Source organism: Hippopotamus amphibius, chromosome 8 (genome assembly GCF_030028045.1).
Source record: "Hippopotamus amphibius kiboko isolate mHipAmp2 chromosome 8, mHipAmp2.hap2, whole genome shotgun sequence".
Classification (NCBI taxonomy): domain Eukaryota; kingdom Metazoa; phylum Chordata; class Mammalia; order Artiodactyla; family Hippopotamidae; genus Hippopotamus; species Hippopotamus amphibius.
Window position 1 is genome coordinate 10,240,124 of NC_080193.1, and position 21,697 is coordinate 10,261,820.

Here is a 21,697-nt window from a genome sequence, read left to right on the forward strand (position 1 = left end):
CTGTATTCCCAGGACACCTGACTGACACATAGTAGGCACTCAACCAATGTTTGTGAATGAATGAATGAATGAATGAATGAATGGCATTCCGAGATTCAACCCCTTCCCCCCTGTCCAAGCACAGCTCTCTCCTCTTCCCTCCCTGCCCTCCATGCCAAGGCAGATCTGACAGCTGAGTCCTGACACAACCAGGATAATTCACAATTCTCAGCCTCATTCCATGTTGTGTCCTCTGTCTCCTGGCCAAATCCTCAGTCTTTTAAGACTCATCTCAAGCAGGTGTCCACTGATGCCACAGGGGACCCCAAAGAAACTCTTCCACCTGAATTTCCACCAGGTTTCTGTGCCCTCTTTTCTTCATAGCACACATGACACTGGACTCTCCTGTCCCCTCTGTCTTCCCCACTGCTCTGGGAGCCCCTGGGACAAGAATCACACCTTGTTTTTTCTTAGCACAATGTCTGGCATCCAGTGGGAACTCACTAGATATACAGTGAACAAATAATAATACTTGCATTTACTTAATGCTTTCTCTGCTAAACGTTCTCATGCTTAATCCACACAACCTATGGTGTAGGTATTATTCTTAAATTCATTTTAAGGATTATTTATGTGCAGGTCAGAGAGGTTAAGAGTCTGGCAAAGGGCAGACTGCAATTCCAGAGTTTGCTCTGTGGGACCCTAGAATTCCCACTGTGCAGCGCAACCTCGAGCGAGTCCCTGCTCTTTGTGAGCCTGTTTGGATGACAAGGTGGGGGGATGGGATTGGTGGGTACCATCCAACTCCCATTCCCTGGGGGAGTTGCCTCTCCCAGTGCCATTTTCAAGCCAATTTCAGTTTCCAAGTTGTAAAATGGAAACTAAGAGTTGAGAAACAGAAACCAAAGCTGAAAGGGTGATGAAAGCCACACCTGTTAAGGTAGCCCCAGACCTTCCAGGCTTAACTCAGTGTCCCTTGGTGCCCCAGCCACAGTGAATGGCCTCCAAGAAGAGGAGCCCCAGGTCAGCCAGACATCCCTGGTTTCCTCTCCACTCTGGTCCTTTATCCAACTGGGTGCTGCAGGTCAGCTGAGGAGGAGTCCCCTTAAAGAAGGGTGTGTGTGCCAAGAGCTGGGTAGATGTGTGGCTATATATGTTGCCACCAGGGGTACTCTCAAGACAGAGATGGCAATGCCCAGGGAGCTGTTTAACACCCGTGCTTCTAAGCTGAACTCCTTCGTAGATCATTGTCTGCATCCCAACCGGCAGTGGAAAAAAGAGGTGCTGAAGACTGTGCAGACCGTGGAGCAGTTCCTGAGGGAGCAGCGCTTCCAGGTGGAGCATGGGCTGGCCCAGGAGGTGCGGGTGCAGAAGGTGGTCAAGGTGAGACTGGTCCTCTCCATCCCTAGGCCAGGGCTGGGCAAAACGCAGCTTGTGGGTCTGCGACCCTGAGGACGCTGGAGACCTCTGGCCTCGTTATCCCTTAATAAGTATTATCTCTAATTTATGTACTCTTTGAGGTGTGTACTATTCTTTTCCCATTTTACAGAAGAGCAGAGTGGAAACTCAGTGACTTAAGATCCATAACCACCAAATGCAATGCAAGGTCTCTGCTTGGATCTCTGATGGACCATCTGTAAAATATAATTTGGGAACAATTAGGGAAATTTCAACATGGCCAGAATATTAGATAATATATATAAGGAAATTTTTTTAGGATTTTTGTTGTTATGGTTAGCTTTTGGTGGGTTTGTTTGTTTGTTTGTTTTGGCCTCGCCGCATGGCATGTGGGATCTTAGTTCCCAACCAGGGATGGAACCCATGCTCCCTGCGTTGAAAGTGCAGAGTCTTAATCACTGGACCACCAGGGAAGTCCCAGGAATTGTTTTTTTCAGGTGTAATAGTTTTGTGGTTATGCAGGAAAATGTTTGCTTTTGCTGGACGCAAATGCTAAAGTATTTAGGGCCAATGATCCTTAGCGTCTGTAATTTACTTTAAAGTGGATTAGTTGAAGCAAATATGGCAAAGAGTTTAGACTTGTTGAATCTGACCAGGTGGATGTATAAGTGTTCGCTATATCCTCTTTCTATTTTTCTGTTTAAAATTTTTGATAATGGAAAGTTTTTTTAATGGAAGCTCAGAGAGATAAGGCCACTTGCCCAAGGTCACACAGCTAGTGGTGAAGGTGGAATTTCAGCCAGGATCTAGCTTACTTCAGTCCGGGCTGCCCCTACCGAGTTTCTTTCCTCCCCGTGAAGCCCTTCCTGCGGCTGCCTCATGACGTTTCCTGTCCTAGCTAGGAGAAAAATTCAAGAGGCTCAACACTCGAAAGGTGTGACGAGAAAAACAGCTTTTGAGGAAAACAATGTTGTTTTTCTGAGTTGCTGCCTAGGCATTTTACAGTATGATGACCCTACTAACACCAAAAGTTCAGAGTCTGGACTTTATTTATTTCTTAAAATATTTATTTATTTGCCTGCGCTGGGTCTTAGTGAACTCTTAGTTGTGGCATGTATATGGTATCTAGTTCCCTGACCAGGGATTGAACCCGGGCCCCCTGCATTGGGAGCGTGGAGTCTTACCCACTGGGCCACCAGGGAACTTCCTGTGCTCCCCTTTCTAATGTCATGAAATTATTCAGATCCCCCACCATTCTCCAACCACCACCCTGGAGAAGATGACTGTTCTCTTGGTCTTAGCCACTGGACCACCAGGAAAGTTTCAAGAGTCTGGGCTTTTGGATAAGTTTAGGGTACCCCCACAAGTTCCTGCTTTGCCTTTCCTGGTGGAACCTTTTAAAATAAACACTTAGTGGCCTTCCCTGGTGGTCCAGTGGTTAAGACTCTGAGCTTCCACTGCAGGGAGCATTGAGTAGAGTTCTCTGCGCTATACAGCAGGTTCTCATTAGTTATCTATTTTTGTAAGTAATAAATCTTATGTATTACTTCCTTTGTATGGGTGTACTGAAACTGCACCTTTCCTCCGAATGACCCCGTGGGTTTCGTTTCCCTACAGAGGGAGCTTGGATGCTGAGGGAGCTACCTGCCCACCCCGTGCAGGTGGCTTGTGCTCCCTCATCCATCAAGTCAAAATCTACATATTCCTTTTTTTTTAATGTAGTTTATTCTTTTATTTATTTATTTATTGGCTGTGTTGTGTCTTTGTCGCTGCGCACGGGCTTCCTTTAATTGCAGAGGGCGGGGGCTACTCTTCGTTGCAGTGCCCTTTTCAGTGCGGTTGCTTCCCTTGTTGCGGAGCATGGGCTTTAGGCCCGCAGATTTCAGTAGTTGAGGCTCCCGGGCTCTAGAGCGCAGGCTCAGTAGTTGTGGCGCACGGGCATAGTTGCTCCACGGTTTGCGGGATCTCCCTGGACCAGCAATCAAACCCGTGTTCCCTGCATTGGAAGGCGGATTCTTAACCACTGTGCCACCAGGGAAGTCCCAAAATCTACATACTCTTAATTCAATACACCAGCTCCAGCTTCCCAACACGGAAGGCCGTGGAGGAGACTCTTGGCTTCTTCCCTTACCAGCTGTGTGACCTTAGATTTACCATCGTCTCTCTCAAACCCTCAGTCTTCCCATCTGTAATCGGGATGACATCACCATCGCCACCATCATCATCATCTGTCCCTCTTCGAGCAAATGGGGTGATGTAGCTAAATGACTAATCAATGCTCAAAAACAAAAGCGTCATTATCAAATCTTTCCCAAGCGTGGGGCAAGTCCGGGCAACAGAAGGATGCCTCAAAGATGAGTTTTGATGGCAGGAAGTGGTATTAACACAGCCCTCAAATCCTGTCTGCACACTATAGCCCCTTCTCCAAACTTGAAACCAATAAATAATAGAGATACCCAAAGACCAGTGGCCAAGAAGAAATGAACATTTTATTTGCACGTTAAACCCTCCCCCAACCCCTGAAAATCCGGTGAGCTGTGGCTGGTCCATATGAGTGAATGCTTGTCCTTGGGTTTGAATAGGTTTGGACTGAAGCAAGTCATGAAGCCTGTTCGAAAATGCTCTTCCGTCTCTGCCTGTATCTTACCGCTGGGAAAGGTAGAAGGGCAGCGCAGGCACAGGCTTCAGGAGCATGTGCCCCTCACCCGCACACAGGGTGCCATCCTCAACCCTCTCACGTGGGGCGGAAACGCTGAGTCTAAATGCAGGTGGAAAAAAAATGGAAAAGGAAAAGGAAAAAAAAGATGGTGGACTCCTGGACAGAAGCAGGGTCTGGCACGTAGACTTGGGTCACGGGGAATAAAGAGGTAGAAGAACCACACCTTGTGTTCTGACCCTCTATCTGACTGTGACTATCACTCCTGGCTATGAATCCATGGCAAGTTGATTAACCCCCAACCGCCTCCCTTTTCTCATCTGTACAGTGGGGATAATTATACTAGTCTCTCCATTCAATTAGTGGGAGTGAGGATTAAAAGATACTGTGTGTATAAAGGGCTTTCAGTGGTGCCAGGCACGGCAAGGCCTCAGTTGGTGGCTGCTGGGTCATAATCAATGTTCAATGACTCCACTCCCCAGCAGACGTAGCCGGCCTGAGGTCTGATGCACCCCTGGCAATTCCACCTCCTGACCTGGAGTGAGAAAGACAGAAGGCCAGAGAGTTGGGAGGCTTTATATGGCAGAGGCAACAGGGCTGGAGAGCAAGTCTAGAATCTCAGAACATCAAAAAGACCCCTTCAAAATCATCCAGCTCAGGCTCCTTCAATTCAGATGGGGAAGCTGAACCCCAGGCAACAGAAGAAATGATCTAAGTCAACTAGAGAAAGAAAAGGAAGGGAGTTACATTGCTGACTTCCTGTGTACCCAGCACCACGGCAAGCCCTTGGCACACATTATTTTATCGAATCCTCCCAATCGCCCAGTGACTCACGTGCTGTCATTATTCTGAGATTACAGATGAGGGACAGGGTTCAGAGGGAACACACAGCTGAGAAACAGGGGCGAGAGGTGAGGTCAAGATCAGGCTGCCCCATTCCCCAGCCAGTGGCTCTTATCCACCAGGCAATCCTGTGCCCCCCTTTTAATTTTTATTTTATTTTATTTTAAAAAATTTTATTTATGTGTTTAGGCTGTACCGGGTCTTAGTTGTGGCATGTGGAATGTTTATTGCGGCATACATGCAGTCTCTAGCTCCCCAGCCAAGGATGGAACCCGGGCCCCCTGCATTGGGAGCGTGGAGTCTTACCCACTGGACAACCAGGCAATCCTGTGCCCCCCTTTTTAATGTCATGAAATTATTCAGACCTCCCCCCGCACCCCCCCGAATCCTCCAATCATGACCCTGTGGTGGATGACAGTTCTCTTGGGGTGGGATCACTCTGCAGATAAGTCTGGGTCTTGGAAGTGAGGCAGTGAAGTAAATAAGAAACGAGGGCTGTACAGCCAGGCTCCCTGGGTTCAGAGGGCCCACTGTGTGACCCTGGGTGCGCGGCTTGCCTCCCGACATCTCCGCTTTCTCCCCTGTAAAGAAGGGATGTAAAACACTCCCCACCCATCCGTGATGGGGGTGGTGAGCATTGCACAGGATCATCCATGGAAAGAGCCTCAGGGATTGCCTGGTCCGGGCAGTGGCGTCGGGGTCACAGGACTCTGTGTTCCGTAGGTGGGCTCCTTCGGGAATGGCACGGTGCTCAGTAACTACGCAGAGGTGGAGATGGTGATGTTCTTGAGGCATTTCTGCAGCTTCCAGGAGGAGGCCAGGTACCACCACTACATTCTGAGTCTGCTCCTCAACAACTGTCAGGACCTGCTGGACCTCCAGCTCCAGGACCTGAGGCTGGTCCAGGGAGTCCCCTCTGCTGTCACCTTCACCATCCAGACCTGGGAGACTGCAGAGCCTGTCACTGTCACCATCATGCTGGCCTACAGCTCCCCGGGTAAGAGGAAGCCCATCCGACTCACACGCCCCTGTGGCACTCGCAGCTCCCTCACCTCTCCTTCGTGGCCACATGCAGACCCGTGCCTTCACCCACTCAACCCACATCCTGTGCTGGGTGCTGGGTGGCCGCAGTGCCTGGGACTGACTCAACTCTGTCCTGTGGTTCAACTTGGGAAACAGATTTATCAAAGAATCAGGCAGATAAATATATGATTGGAGAGGAAGTGAGAGCCGTGGAAGGGAAGGAGTTAGAGCAACCCAGGGGGATTCTGGAACACTTACCAGGAGGCAGTGGCCTGTCATTGTCTGGGCTTTCCCGGAAGCAGACCCTGAGACAGAGGGCTAAGGATAAACAGTCCCAGAAATGCTGGTAGGGAAGCAGGGGAGTGAGACGGAAGGGGAGGAGCATATTGAACTAGTCACCATGGTGAGCAGCTGGGCTTGTGCCCCTGGAGAGCTCTGGTAAAAGGGCAGAGCACATCTCCCAAGTGGGTTGTCGAGTGTTTCATCCACCAGCTTCCCATCAGCCATTGGCTGAGACCTGCTTCCCAGGAGCACGGACTGGTACTAGTAACAGCATCAGCTACAAGCCCAGATGATACAGCTTTCATCTGGTGAGCCAGCTCCTCTTAACTAGGGTGGCTGCTGGGAATTGCTCTGCAGAGAAAGTGTCAGACATGGGATCCCATCTGAGCCAGAAAGAGACAACGGAAGGCGTTAGTGGTGGCGATGCATGCCCCACCCTTCAGCAAGGAACGGGTCCTCCCCTACGGTGATGGACGCTTCAGATAAATCTCTGAGAGAGATCCAAAACAGACATTAAGGGAAACTGAGGGTGTCTGGCACATCAGGAGAAGACAATAGTCCTTGAGTGGCCTGAGGAATAGAAAACCCACTTTTTTGGGGAGAAGATCTTAGTTCCCTGACCAGGGATCTTAGTTCCCTCACTAGGGGTAGAACCCGTGCCCCTGCAGTGAAAGTATGGAGTCTTAACAACTGGACAGCCTGGGAAGTCCTGAAAATCCACTTTTTAAAAAACTTAATTAATTTATTTATGTATTGGCTATGTTGGGTCTTCATTGCTGCACACAGGCTTTCTGTAGTTGCGGTGAGTGGGGGCTACTCTACGTTGTGGTATGCAGGCTCCTTATTGCAGTGGCTTCTCTTGTTATGGAGCACAGGTTCTAGACGTGCAGGCTTCAGTAGTTGTGGTACACAGGCTCAATAATTGTGGCTCGCGGGCTCTAGAGCGCAGGCTCAGTAGTTGTGGTACACAGGCTTAGTTGTTCCATGGCATGTGGGATCTTCCTGCACCAGGGATAGAACCTGTGTCCACAGCATTGGCAGGCAGATTCTTAACCACGGCGCCACCTAGGAAGTCCCCCGTAAACCCATTTTTTAAAAAAAATTTATTGTATTGAAGCATAGTTGATTTACAATGTTGTGTTGATTTCTGCTGTATAGCAAAGTGATTCAGTTATACATATATATGCATTATTTTTCATATTTTTTTCATTATGGTTTATTACAGCATAATGAATATAGTCCCCTGTGCCATACCGTAGGACCTTGTTGTTTCTCCATCCTAGTATAATAGTTTGCATCTGCTAATCCCAAACTCCCAATCCACCCCTCCCTCACCCCTCTCCCTCCTTTGGCAACCACAAGTCTGTTTTTGGAAAACTCACTTTTGATTCTCCAGAAGGACAATCAAGAAGGAAAACCTTTGGTTTCTTAAGGTATGTGGCCCCGGGTTTCCCTGGAGACCCAGGAGATACTCCAATGAATTACCAGTCTGTCTCCCACGGACTAGTCAGCCACCTGCTTCCTAAACCCTTGCTCTCTCCCCTTTGCCTCCTCTCTCCTCAGAGCTTTCTGTGTTCCCAGAGGTCTATGTGAATCTGATTAAGGCCAACGTTTCCCCTGGACATTTCTCCCCATCTTTCAGCAAGCTGCAGACAGACTTCGTGAAATACCAGCCAGCCCAGCTGAAGAGGCTCCTGCGGCTGGTGAAACACTGGTACCTGAAGGTGAGAAGCCTGCCAGGGTGAGGGCAGGAGGGGAAGATGGAGGAGGAAGGGGAAGAAAAGGGCAGGAACCAGATTTGCCATCTCGGGGAAACCTGCACCCAGGGGCAATGGAGGTGGGGTGGGAGAGATGGATCATCTTTTAAAATGTAAAGTGAAAGCTGGAAGAAGATGCTAAAGAAGAAGGAGGAGGGAGAGGAGAAAGAAACAGAGGAGGAAGGAGAAAAGTAAGGAATGTACTGTATTTCAAAGAACAAGTGCTTGTAATGGTCCAGCTACAGACCAGTGCTGGCTAAGGTGCTGGGCTCTCTGGAGGTTAATCTCAGCTGATTAAGAACTAACAAGAGGAAAGATTCGTTTCATTCCACGCTGCGCCAACTCCCCCTCCAAATGATTGCGTTCCTACGTATTGTGATCCTTGCTGAATGAATACATCCACAGCAGCTACTTTTTAGATTTCACATATGAAATCCCGGCATACGGGATCTCAGTTCCCCGACCAGAGATCGGACCCGTGCCCCCTGCAGTGAAAGCAGGGAGTCCTACCCACTGGACCACCAGGGAATTCCCCGTGTCTGATTCTTAATTGTGGGATTATCATACCTAATTTAATGAGATTTCTGAGACGAATACAAGTTTGCTTATAAATTTGATTTATTCTTTTTTTTTTCATCTTTATTGAGTATAATTGCTCTACAGTATTGTGTTAGTTTCTTGATTTATCTAATTCTATCCTGGCAGGAAGGAGGACAGATTTTTTTTAATGTATGTAAACACTACATATTCCTGAAAAGGAACTTAAAGACACATTGTGAATATTGAGCCATCATTCTGAATAGTTTTATAAGCAAGGCCAATTTATATATGCTATTATTTTATAGAATAATTATCTTTGTTTTCCTGAGGATTTGTTAGTTCATAATCTATAGTAGGAATTTTTATAGGGATTTTTTTATTCTGAGGTTTCAGAATAATATATCATTTATAGACCATATCTTATTTTTATTTTTTTTATTTTTTTATTTTTTGGGGGGTACACCAGTTTCAATTATCTGTTTTTATACACATATCCCCGTATTCCCTCCCTTCCTTGACTCCCCCTCCTCGAGTCCCCCCCACCCTCCCTGCCCCAGTCCTCTAAGGCATCTTCCATCCTCGATTTGGACTCCCTTTGTTATACAACAACTTCCCACTGACTATTTTACAGTTGGTAGTATATATATGTCTGTGCTACTCTCTCGCTTCATCTCAGTTTCCCCTTCACCCCCCGCCCCCTCCCATACCTCGAGTTCTCCAGTCCATTCTCTGTATCTGCATCCTTGTTCTTGTCACTGAGTTCATCAGTACCATTTTTAGATTCCGTATATGTGAGTTAGCATACAATACTTGTCCTTCTCTTTCTGACTTACTTCACTCTGTATGACAGACTGTAGTTCTATCCACCTCATTACATATAGCTCCATCTCATCCCTTTTTATAGCTGAGTAATATTCCATTGTATATATATGCCACATCTTCTGTATCCATTCATTTGTTGATGGGCATTTAGGTTGCTTCCATGTCCTGGCTATTGTAAATAGTGCTGCAATAAACATTATGGTACAAGTTTCTTTTGGGATTATGGTTTTCTTTGGGTATATGCCCAGGAGTGGGATTACTGGATCATATGGTAGTTCTATTTGTAGTTTTTGAAGGAACCTCCAAATTGTTTTCCATAGTGGCTGTACCAACTTCCATTCCCACCAACAGTGCAGGAGAGTTCCCTTTTCTCCACACCCTCTCCAACACTTGTGGTTTCCAGACTTTGTGATGATGGCCATTCTGATTGGTGTGAGGTGATACCTCATTGTGGCTTTGACTTGCATTTCTCTGATGAGGAGTGATGTTGAGCATCTTTTCATGTGTTTGTTGGCCATCTGTATGTCTTCTTTGGAGAAATGTCTACTTAGGTCTTCTGCCCACCTGTGGATTGGGTTATTTGCTTTTTTGGTATCAAGCTTCATGAGCTGCTTGTATATTTTGGAAGCCAATCCTTTGTCCGTTGTTTCATAGGCAATTATTTTTTCCCATTCTGAGGGTTGCCTTTTAGTCTTGTTTATGGTTTCTTTTGCTGTGCAAAAGCTCTTAAGTTTCATGAGGTCCCATTCATTTATTCTTGATTTTATTTCCCTGATTCTAGGAGGTGGGTCAAAAAGGATGTTGCTTTGATGTATGTCATAGAGTGTTCTGCCTATGTTTTCCTCTAGGAGCCCTACAGTGTCTGGCCTTACATGTAGGTCCCCAATCCATTTGGAGTTTATTTTTGTGTATGGTGTTAGGAAGTGTTCTAATCTCATTCTTTTACATGTTGCTGTCCAATTTTCCCAGCACCACTTATTGAAGAGGCTGTCTTTTTTCCATTGTATACTCGTGCCTCCTTTGTCAAAGATAAGGTGCCCATATGTGTTTGGGCTTACTTCTCAGTTCTCTATTCCATTCCATTGATCGTCCCTTCTATTTTTGTGCCAGTACCATACTGTCTTGATCACTATGGCCTTGTAGTATAGTTTGAAGTCAGGAAGCCTGATTCCACCAACTCCATTTTTCCTTCTCAAGATTGCTTTGGCTATTCGGGGTCTTTTGCGTTTCCATACAAATCGTAAGATTTCTTGCTCTAGTTCTGCGAAAAATGCCATTGGTAATTTGATCGGGATTGCATTGAATCTGTAAATTGCTTTGGGTAGTACAGACATTTTCACGATGTTGATTCTTCCAATCCAGGAACATGGTATGTCCCTCCATCTGTTTGTGTCGTCCTTGATTTCCTTCATCAATGTATAGACCATATCTTAGTGTGCCCATGTATAGCCATATATTAAAGATAGGAGATTAAGAAAGATATGTTTTTTTTCTCATATAGTCATCAAAAATAGAACATTCACCTGGGTTATTAATTCTCATTTTGTTAAGTAATCTCCTCTTACGAAGTTGTCTACTTCTGAACTAAAAGATTCTGGTGAAATTCTGACTCAGTCTCCTTTGGTGGCCATATGAGTCTTTATCCATGAACTTTATACTCTGTAGATTTCCCATAGTGGAGTTGGGAGGAAGAGATTTGCTGGCAGATAGATTATATTGTAATCAGACCATTCTTTTATGAAATGCTTTTTTTTGTCATTTACATACACTTGTGAAAACAAAAAGAATTGGCAGCTGTGGTCTTACTATTTTAATTATGGGTCCAAAATAAACACAGCATAAAATCTAACAGTCCCTCAGCTCCTAATTTTACAGGGCTGTTTTCTGGGAATCAGATGTGTATGTGTGGACACACCGCACCCCCCCCCCCAATTTTTGAGTGATTTAAATTCATAATGGCATACAAGACAACAATAACAGGGCTCCCAGGAGATATCTGAATTCTCAAGACAGACCAAAAAAGAGAGAGAGAGAAACACAAAATACAATTAAATTCTCATCAACTGCTGCCTAGCAGAGAATAAATTACTATCATCTTTCTCCCAGTAGAGACCAACAAATGGTCAAACCATAAAAGCAGAGCCATATGTTATAGTCATTAGTGGGGACATAGGTAGCCCCATGCAAATATGTACAAGGACCAGAATCAGACTTGGCCAAGAATCAGACAATCTAGAATCAGAAATAAAAACAGAGTAGAGGTGGGGAGGGAGGAGAGAAATATCAGAAGAGTAAAAGTTATTGTCATACAAGATTCACACTCGGGCAGGTCTGAGTATAAACAGCCCATGGGGTGCATTTCTCAGGCAACAGAGTTTACTCAGCTTTGGAACCATCTCAGTGAAACCTCCAACTGCAAACAGAAACAAGAGATAAAAATCATCAATTAAATAAGAACTTGCAGAGAAGTTGCAAGGGAATCAGACTGCAGAGGAAAGGCTTAATCCAATAAAAAATATATAATAGGTGTTTAAAGAAAAAACGATTACCAAGATTACTAGGTTTATAGTTCATCTCTGTTGATGGTGGAAAAATAGCAAATTTCTCACATGCTTATCAGATCTAGAAAGGTCATGACATATTGTAACTTCGCAAAAGTCAGAGAAATCCAAAATAAGAAATCAGAGCATTGCTAACATAATTGAGCACTGGAAGGGAACATAAATCTTTTCTTCTCATTTTTTTTTTAATGTATCATTAAATAGTCTATCAAAGATCCTAAAACAAATGAATGGCTCATTTAATCTTATGACTACAGGCATTCTGCATTTTCTTTATCGTCTAAGTTTTAAGAATCTCGCTATTAAAATCTCACTGGTGGGGCTTCCTAGGTGGCGCAGTGGTTAAGAATCTGCCTGACAATGCAGAGGTCACAGGTTTGATCCCAGCTCCAGGAAGATCCCACATGCCACGGAGCAAGTAAGCCCGTGGGCCAAAAAAAAAAAAAAAAAAAAAAAAAAAAATCTCACTGGTATTGGAGAAAATAAATTGTATTGTCATGAGTTTACATTCTTAACAAAATTATAATTTTATTAAGATTTACAGCTTTGTAAGATGTGAATTCACAAAATGTTACAAAAACAAATTCATTAATTTATAAATAAGTTTGAATTCAATTAAAAACATTTTAAAGTCAAGGATAAAGTTGTTTTTGTTAGTGAGTCAATAACTTATAGGAAAAGCACAAAGTTTCATTTATTTTGGGGACTAGAACTAGACCAGATGGCTTTGTTTCTATTTGTTTCAAGGTCAAAGTGGGTTTTTGTCCCTTTGTGGGATGTGATATAAAACTTATTTATAATGGCCACAGGACAAGATGTCAATTTTGCTTCCACAAACCAAATAGCTGGATGTTTGACAGAAGTTTTCATTTCCTAGATCAGCGTTAGAGAGGTTCTTTAGACAGGAGGTGACTGGTATCAGTTAAGATGTTTTCTTTTGCAAGTAACAGAAAAATAGAAAAACTAACTCAAACTGGCTTAACCAATAAAGAGAATTATCAGCTCATGTGTGAAAACCCACAGTGGTGGAGAGGGATCTTCAGGCACTATTTGGTGAAGGCTCCAGCTCTGTTTCTCTATGTTAGTCTAAGCATCTCTCAATTCTATATGTCAACTTAGTCCTCAGGCTGGTTTCCCTCATAGTGTCAAAATGGCCACTTCTGTTCCTGCCCTCACAACCACGTACAAGAGAGGACTTCCCTTCTTTCAACCACTGAAGAAAAGAACTATGCTTGACTCAAATTGAACCAACTTAGGTTACAAAGCTTCTCTTTTTTTTTTTTTTTTGCCTGAAAACACATTCTTTTTTATTTATTTATTTATTTATTTATTTATTTATTTATTTATTATTTGGGGGGGGTACACCAAGTTCAATCATCTGTTTTTATACACATATCCCCGTATTCCCTCCCTTCCTTGACTCCCCCCTCCTCGAGTCCCCCCCACCCTCCCCACCCCAGTCCTCTAAGGCATCTTCCATCCTCGAGTTGAACTCCCTTTGTTATACAACAACTTCCCACAAAGCTTCTCTTGAACCAATCACTTGGCAAGGGGAATAGGTTTATACTGGTGACCCTGTCCAGTCAGGGCCAACCCTGGAGATGAGGATTGGGTCAATCCCATCTAAACAGCATGGCTACTATACAATGGGGAAGGAAGAAACACCTGTTAGAGAGGCAACCCCGATGTTAACCACAGATTCTGAGCTATTACCTAGTCCTATGGTTCCCCAACACACACACACTATTTTTTTTCTCTTTAGCTAAGAAGATTTTTCTTTAAAAGAAATCTTTCAGAAGCCCAAATCGATTAAAATGGAGCTACTTAGGCTGGGGTGCTGGTGACAGAGCCCAACCTGCTCACTCCTAGGGACACCCCTTCATCATTCCATTTCTGGGAGTTATGTCAAGCACAGCTTGAAACCAACTGGACTAAACCAGCTGTTTAGTTCTGAAACGGGTAAACCCATTTAGGGCCAGAGAGGGAAAGAGAGTTGGCCAAGACGACACAGCCAGTAGGTAGTGGAGCTGGGACAAGAACTTGAATTTTTCCAGTTTCTGGTCCAATGTCATCCTCATGAGGAATCTTGGGGTCTCTCTCTTCCCATGTCTTTCAACAGTACGTGAAAGCCTGGTGCCCTAGGGCCGAGCTACCCCCACTCTATGCCCTTGAGCTACTGACTGTCTACGCCTGGGAAGTGGGTACCCAGAAAAAGGAACGTTTCAGGTTGGACAGAGGCCTGGTCACCGTGATGACCCTGCTCCAGGAGTATGAGTCCCTCTGTATCTACTGGACCAAGTACTACACATTCCAGGACCCAATCATTGAGGACTTTGTCAGAAAACAGCTCAAAAAAGAGAGGTACTGGGCCACCGCATGCCAATCACATCTCAAAGGAAAAAGAGAATTGAGAGAAAAGTGTCGAGGTATCAAGTTTTCTAGGTGGGCTTTATTAAGTAGGAAAGTTGGTATCTCACCCTGACACAGCTGACATCTCAAGTTGACTGCCTTTCAAGATCACCAGGACCTTAGGGGCTTTAAGACTTTTCCTTGTTCCTCGAGCTACCACTCCACCCTACCTTATCCCTCTTGCCCTCAGAAGACCATTTCAATGCTTTTTAGTGACAGCATGGGAAACTGGAAAGAACCATAGAGACCCAAGTGTAATCCCAGCTCCGCCATTTTCTCATCTCTGTGAGTCACTGTACCTCATCTCTGTAAAACAGGAGTAATTGGCACCAACCATGCAGGACTGTTGGGAGAATCAGAAAAAATATACATAAAGGGCCTACATTATCTAGGCTGTGGTATATGCTGGATAAATGTTCAGTATTGTAGCACATGCTGCCTGTACCCATTCGTAACCCCTGGGCCTTTACCATTTCAGGGAAGACTGGTTCAACCTCCAACTGTCAGCACCTGAGTCCCTTTGCCTGTGGGTTTTCAGCTTCCCCCAGTGACTGGCGGAAGTTGGTGTATAAATACCCCAGCTCCCTCCCATCTCAGATGGAAGGACTCTCTCTGGGTCACGTGTTCTATACTAGTTCCCAGAGTCCATCCTGTGGAACTAACCCCCATTTGCTCACAGCGGTAATCACCTTGGTACATACCCTTTATTGGCATCCTTCCCTTCCCTGCCTCACTTCCCCACTCACTCACTGGTGCTTCCTGGCATCTCCTTCCAAATAAATGCCTTGCACTCAAATCCTCATTTTAGGATCTGTTTCTGGAGGAACCCAGCCTGAAACAACTCTTTATATTAGAAGCTTTAGGTCAATGTAAGCAATAGCACAAGAATACTTATTGTTCCCTTATGTGAGTGTCATGTCTTTTTTAACAAGGAAGAAAAACCAGGCCACTTGTGAAAAGATGATTTATTGTAAGGATGCCCAGAAAATTGACCTTGGAAAACCATCGGGACCTGACGGAAATGTATAGACTCCCCCTCTCTCTGTCACTCACCCTCATTGCCCATGTGCTCCCTTTCCTCTCACGGCTTCTGTCTCCACACCTGCTCTGCTCCCCTCTTACTCCTAGTTGATGAGGAAGCTCCATCATTCCTGGTCCAAACTCCAGAGGCAGTCAGTCTTATCAGTGGGCACAGGCCCTGCATATCAGGTCACATGGTGGGTCACTTTGGGTCATCACCATAGGATGGCATGGCACTGCTCCCTGACTCCTTTAGGCAGGACCATTTCAGGGAGCCAGGGATATTGGAAGTTAAGAGCATGGAGCCTAATGTGTCCAGTTCATGTCAATAGCCTGCTATCACATTCTGTCACTTAGAGAAAATCTCAGCTCCCACCTAAGTCAAAAGCTCCTGGAGTACAAGGGCCAGGTCTTGATCATGGGCTTGGCATCCAGCACATGTGGTCACCCCAAGCAACCCAAGTAGGCTATTAGACCTCTTTTGAGCCAATATTCCTTAATTTTTTAAATTAACTAATTATTAATTCATCAACTTTTGGCTGCCTTGGGTCTTTGTTGCTGCACACGGGGTTTCTCTAGTTGCAGAGAGTGGAGGCTACTCTTTGTTGTGCTCTGCGGGCTTCTCATTGTGATGCCTTGTTTTATTGCAGAGCGCAGGCTCTAAGGCACGCAGACTTCAGTAGTTGTGGCTCGTGGGCTTAGTTGCTCCACAGCATGTGGGATCTTCCCGGACAAGGGCTTGAACCCACGTCCCCTGCATTGGCAGACGGATTCTTAACCACTGCACCACAAGGGAAATCCCAAGCCAATATTCTTTAAAATATTTATTCAACATTTACCTAGAAGAAAGATGCTTGGAGACAGCCCAACCTCTCTTCTGTTGAGGCAGAGGAGGTGGGTAAGAATCCCATCTTCAGGTTGGGAGAACCTAGGAATGTAGGTGCCTCAGTTTCCTCATCTATAAAATGGGGGGAAATCATCAACATCACCACCACCACCACCACCATCATCATAGCCCCTACCTTACAGAATTGTGGAGGGATTAAAATAGGTTAATTCACATAGGGTTTGACCCTGTGCCTCAATAAACATCAGTAAATGGTGGTGGTGGTGGTGTTACTATCATCCAAAGCAATTCAGTCGTTCTAGCTTCGAACTCACTTATGTAGCCTGTTCAGTGAAATGAAAGCTCTGAACTTAAGAGGCCCACCTGCCTGAGTGGGCCGCAGGTATTGTTCCAGCATGCCTTCGGGACTCACCCTCTGTACACCTCGAAAATTCCTTGCAGGGACTTCCCTCGTGCTCCAGTGGTTAAGAATCTGTCTTGCAATGCAGGAGACGTGGGTTCGATCCCTGGTTGGGGAAACTAAGATCCCACATGCCACGAGGCAACTCAGCCCCTGAGCCACAACTACTGAGCCCGCGTGCTCTGGAGCCCGTGCACTGCAACGAAAGATCCCGCGTGTCACAACTAAGACCTGACACAACTAAAAAAACAAAAAACAAACAAAAAAATTCCTTGCAAACACCTAAAGTACTCTCCCCAAGAGGAATGCTTGGAAAGAGAATCCTCTCCATTCTGTTAGTCTCCAGCAACGTTTCCGGGATCTCCTAGACTGATGGCCCTGGGCTCTGGACATACAAGTTCCTCAGGTGATTGCCAAGAAGGTTTCCTTCTGGTTTGTGGGCCTCCAAACCAGGAAGAACTGGGGTGCCTTCTTTCTGTGTTGCAGGCCCATCATCCTGGATCCGGCTGACCCCACCCACAACGTGGCAGAAGGCTACAGATGGGACATAGTCTCTCAGAAGGCCTGCCAGTGCCTGAAAAAGGACTGTTGCTATGACAACAATGAGAATCTAGTCTGCAGCTGGAATGTGATGGTAATGGCTCCTCTCTGGGCTGCCAGGCGCTTGAAGCTCAGAATGAGATAACTGCATAATATTTACTTATTTACTTCTATGACGATGGTGTCAATAGAGCTTTAGTGTCAGTTTGAGGCCTGGCTGTACCACCCACCAGCTCTGTGAACTTGGGGAAATTATTCAACTCTCTGAGCTGCAGATTCCTTATCTTCAAATTCTTGTTTTCCTGTTTTTCCTTCTTCCCATAACCTACCAAAGAATCACTGGGGGGCTTCCTAGGTGGTGCAGTGGTTAAGAATCCGCCTGCCAATGCAGGGGACACGGGTTCGATCCCTGCTCCAGGAAGATCCCACATGCCGAGGAGCAACTAAGCCTGTGCACCACAACTATTGAGCCCATGTGCTGCAACTACTGAAGCCCACGTGCCTAGAGCCCGTGCTCTGCAGCAAGAGAAGCCACGGCAATGAGGAGCCCACGCACCACAACAAAGAGTAGCCCCCACTCACCGCAACTAAAAGAAAGCCCGCACACAGCAAAAAAGACCCAACACAGCCACTAAAATAAATTAAAAAAACATAATTGGGATTCTTTGCTCTCAGTCATTCTTTGCAAAAGCTGAGCCCTGGCAAGTCCATTCAATCAGCTGTTTTGTGCCAGAACCAGGCTTGGGCTGATGGAGGGTGACCAAGGGGGCAACACTGGTACAGAAATAAGACATTGCCCCTACCCTTAAGAAACTCACCAGATTTTGTTAGGAAGCAAGTCCATGAAACAAACTTGCACAAAACTGCTAAATAGAATTACCAGAGAAGATACGCAGAAAACAAAAAATGCCATATAATATTATAATGGGATCCCAAACCCACAGTGCAGGTAAAGAGTATAACAACCTATTTTTTTTTATAAATTTATTTTATTTATTTATTGGCTGCATTGGGTCTTGGTTGCTGCACACAGGCTTTCTCTAGTTGCTGCGAGCGGGGGCTACTCTTCATTGTGGTGCGCAGGCTCCTCACTGTAGTGGCTTCTTTTGTTGTGGAGCACGGGCCCTAGGCGCGTGGGCTTCAATAGTTGCAGCACATGGGCTCAGTAGTTGTGGCTCACGGGCTCTAGAGCACAGGCTCAGTAGTTGTGGCGCATGCGCTTAGTTGCTCCGTGGCATGTGGAATCTTCCCAGAGCAGGGCTCGAACCCGTGTCCCCTGCATTGACAGGCAGATTCTTAACCACTGTGCCACCTAGGAAGTCCCTATAATAACCTATTCTATTTTTTTAAGCTCTTTATTGGAATATAATTGCTTTACACAGTTGTGCCAGTTTTTGCTGTACAGCAAAGTGAATCAGCTGTATTTATACATATATCCCCAAAATATAATAATCTATTTTATTCACATTGTGCTTTACAACTTGCAAAGCACTTGTTCAGGGACAAGTTTGTAAAATAGAAAGATCAATGTTATTATTATCACCATCTTTATCATTATTATCCCCATTTATAGATGAGGAAACAGGCTCAGAGGGGCAAAGTGACTTCACCAAGGTCACACTGCTAAGAAGCAGCAGAGTCAGAATTCATATCCAGGTCTTTGGGGGGCTATGGAATCAGAAAATAAATGTCATCATCATAAATCACCAAGGAAGATTCCTTGAAAAAGTTAGGGCTTGAGGTGGGCCCTACAAGCCAGGAGGGATGTAGACACTCAGAACAAAGGGCATTCCATCCAGGTAGAGGATCAGGATAAAGGATGAGGGGCAAAGGACTGAAGTTGTGTGCAAAAGACTGAGGTGCTTGGAGCAGAAGGCAGAAGCAGAATCAGAGGCTCCCTAATAAGGAGCAGAGATTACAGACTGGGGGCCCACCAGCCATATGAGGCCCACAGATGGGCTGAAAAGTATATGCCTTTGGATTTTTCCCGAATATAAAAACCATCATGTAAAGATTTTTATCTTGACAAATCAGAACACTTGGCAATGCTGGGCCTGTATTCCTTCTTGAAAGGATCAGCTAGAGGTCTGCCTGCCATTCCCCTCCCCCAGTACCTTCCAGATGTTGCTCTTCAGCCATCTGGGGCTCTCTGGCCCTTGAGTGCAGCCTCCAATGGTGAAGAACAGACCTTGGAGTCTGGCTGACCTCAGTTCAAATATCTGCTCTGCTCCTCACTACTTTCGTGATGGTCAATAAATGATGCAACCCTGCTCAACCACAATTTCCTCATCTGTAAAATGGGCTATTAGCAGAACCAACCTCATAGGGCTGCTGTAAGATTAAAATGCACTAAGAAGAGTATGAACGGCGCCCAGCCCAGGGTCTGGAAGGTGGCTGGCACCCCCTAAATGTTTGCAGCTGCTGCTGTTGTTGTAAAGATTAGGAGAGGTAAAGGGCACTTTTGTACTCAGAGGAATATGGACTTATCCCCTCTCTGTCCTCTTCCTTCCAGGCAGCAAGAGACATCCAAGTGACAGTGGAGCAGTGGGATTCCTTGGATTTCACCATCACGGTGAACCCTTATGATTCCATAAAGGAGGTTAAAAAGAAGATCAAGCTGTACCTGAACTCCACAGCTCTACAGCGTCTGTCCTTCCAGGAGCCTGGTGGGGAGTGACAGCTCCTCAGTAGCCACTGCTCCTTGGCTGATTACCATGTCTTCTCCAACACTCGCATCTATCTGCTGCAGACCAGCCCTCACGAGATCCAGGTCTTTGTGCAGAATCCCAGTGGTGGGAGCCACGCCTATGCCATTCACCTCGATAGCTTCGTCCTGGACCTGAAGCTGCAGATTGAAGCCAAGGAGGGGCTGCTCAGAAAGGAGCAACAACTAGAGTTCCAAGGCCAAGTCCTACAGGATAATTGGAGTTTGAAGGAGTGTCGTGTCCAAGACAGCACCACCCTCATGCTGAATAAAGAAAGAAGAACGCTGGAGAGGCTCCATTTCCACTCAGCTGGTTTCCTCTGAAAGACCTCTCTGTATTTCCGCCATTTAATCCGGGTCCCATCAGTTTCACCTAACCTCACCAGTGGACAGATGACGAGGGATATGAGAGACTAGATACACAAACAAACAATGGCCAGACCATATTCGACAGTAGAATTCTGACCCACCAACTCTGCAGCCACCAGCCAGAAGCCAAACCACAATTCCTACATCAGTCAACCCCAAACCATCAGGATTTGGTCAATAACTGGCAGCTTCCCCCATCCCTTCCAATTTAGGGCCAATGAAAGAAAGCCAAATAAGTTCCCTAACTAATCATATAGGACGCCCTGCTTCTGCTTAGCCCACCTCCAGCTTCCCCATATAAACAACCTCAATTGTGCTATACCTGAAGCCTTCTCTTTTTCCCACCATAACGCTGTCCCACCGCCCTGCTTGCCTTGGAGTCTCTGCCAGAGGCCAGGGATGGTGGCTGACTCCCTAGCTATAGCAAGTTGGCAATAAATAATCTTTGTTCATTCTCTCTTGGGTGAGCTTCATTTTTTTCCCACAGGTGCTAAGGCTGTCCTGGACACCTTAGACTTATAATAAAAAATAAACGTTTATTGCTTAAACATTTGAGCCTCTCAGCTCTGGAAAGTGAGGACTGTAGGGAAACTGAAATGACGAAAACCAAAGTCTAGGAGAGGGAGGATGATGCAGTGTTAAAATCCCCTCAACGTATATTACAAAACGGAAGTATAGTCACGGAAGTAGAAAACAAACTTATGGTTACTGGGGCGGGGGCGGGGAGGGATAAACTGGGAGATTGGAACTGACATATACACACTACTACACATGAAATTGATGAAAATAAGAACCTGCTGTGTAGCACAGGGAACTCTACTCAATTCCCTGTAATGGCCTATATGGGAAATTAATCTAAAAAAAAAAAGGTGGATATATATATACCTGATTCACTTTGCTGTGCACCTAAAACTAACACAATATTGTAAATCAACTATTCTCCAATTAAGAAAAAAAATTCCCTCAACTCCTGCAACACACACACAAACAGTATCTATCTAATGGTCCAAGGACTTAAAGAAAGTAATAGCATCTTTATTCACCATAGGGGGGAAAATGTACTTTGTAATTGGTTCTCAATAGTCTCTGGGCAATTTATCAATAGCAGCCTATTTCCCACCTGTTTTTGCCCTCAGGGGCAGAAAGTGTGCCTCCTTTCCATGGAGTAGGTGAGTCCACCCCACACCCTTTGTATCTTTTCTATTGCCCAATATAGCCCACATTGTAGGTAGTGCACCAATTCTTGTTTAATTAAATGATGACTAAGTCACCTTCCTCTCTCTTGTAATAGGAAAGCTGAGGCCAAAGAGTTTATTTAAAAAAATTTTTTGACACACTCAGCTTCAAAGATAAAACACAAAAGCATTCCAAAGACAAAGGTGATTTTGTTCATCTTTCATAGTTGGAGTATCTTAACTGTGGAGATTCTAAGGGGTTGGTCTTGGGTGGATCTTAGAAGTCAGTATTTTAAAATTTCCCAAATGTTTCCCATGTGCAGGCTGAGTGATGTTCTGAGCTAGAAAACTGCAGAATGTTTCTCAAATCAT

At 45.3% G+C, this 21,697-nt stretch overlaps 1 protein-coding gene across 1 annotated transcript; it reads left to right on the forward strand.

Moving 5' to 3' along the window:
* Nucleotides 1–1,164: 1,164 nt before the first annotated feature.
* Nucleotides 1,165–20,582, forward strand: OASL (2'-5'-oligoadenylate synthetase like). Its single transcript, XM_057746352.1, is given in 7 exon segments — nt 1,165–1,362; nt 5,600–5,873; nt 7,745–7,905; nt 13,981–14,222; nt 17,024–17,171; nt 19,590–20,060; nt 20,063–20,582. Coding segments are annotated over 7 exon segments (1,590 nt in total). The 3' UTR covers nt 20,159–20,582.
* The last annotated feature ends 1,115 nt before the right edge of the window (nt 20,583–21,697 follow it).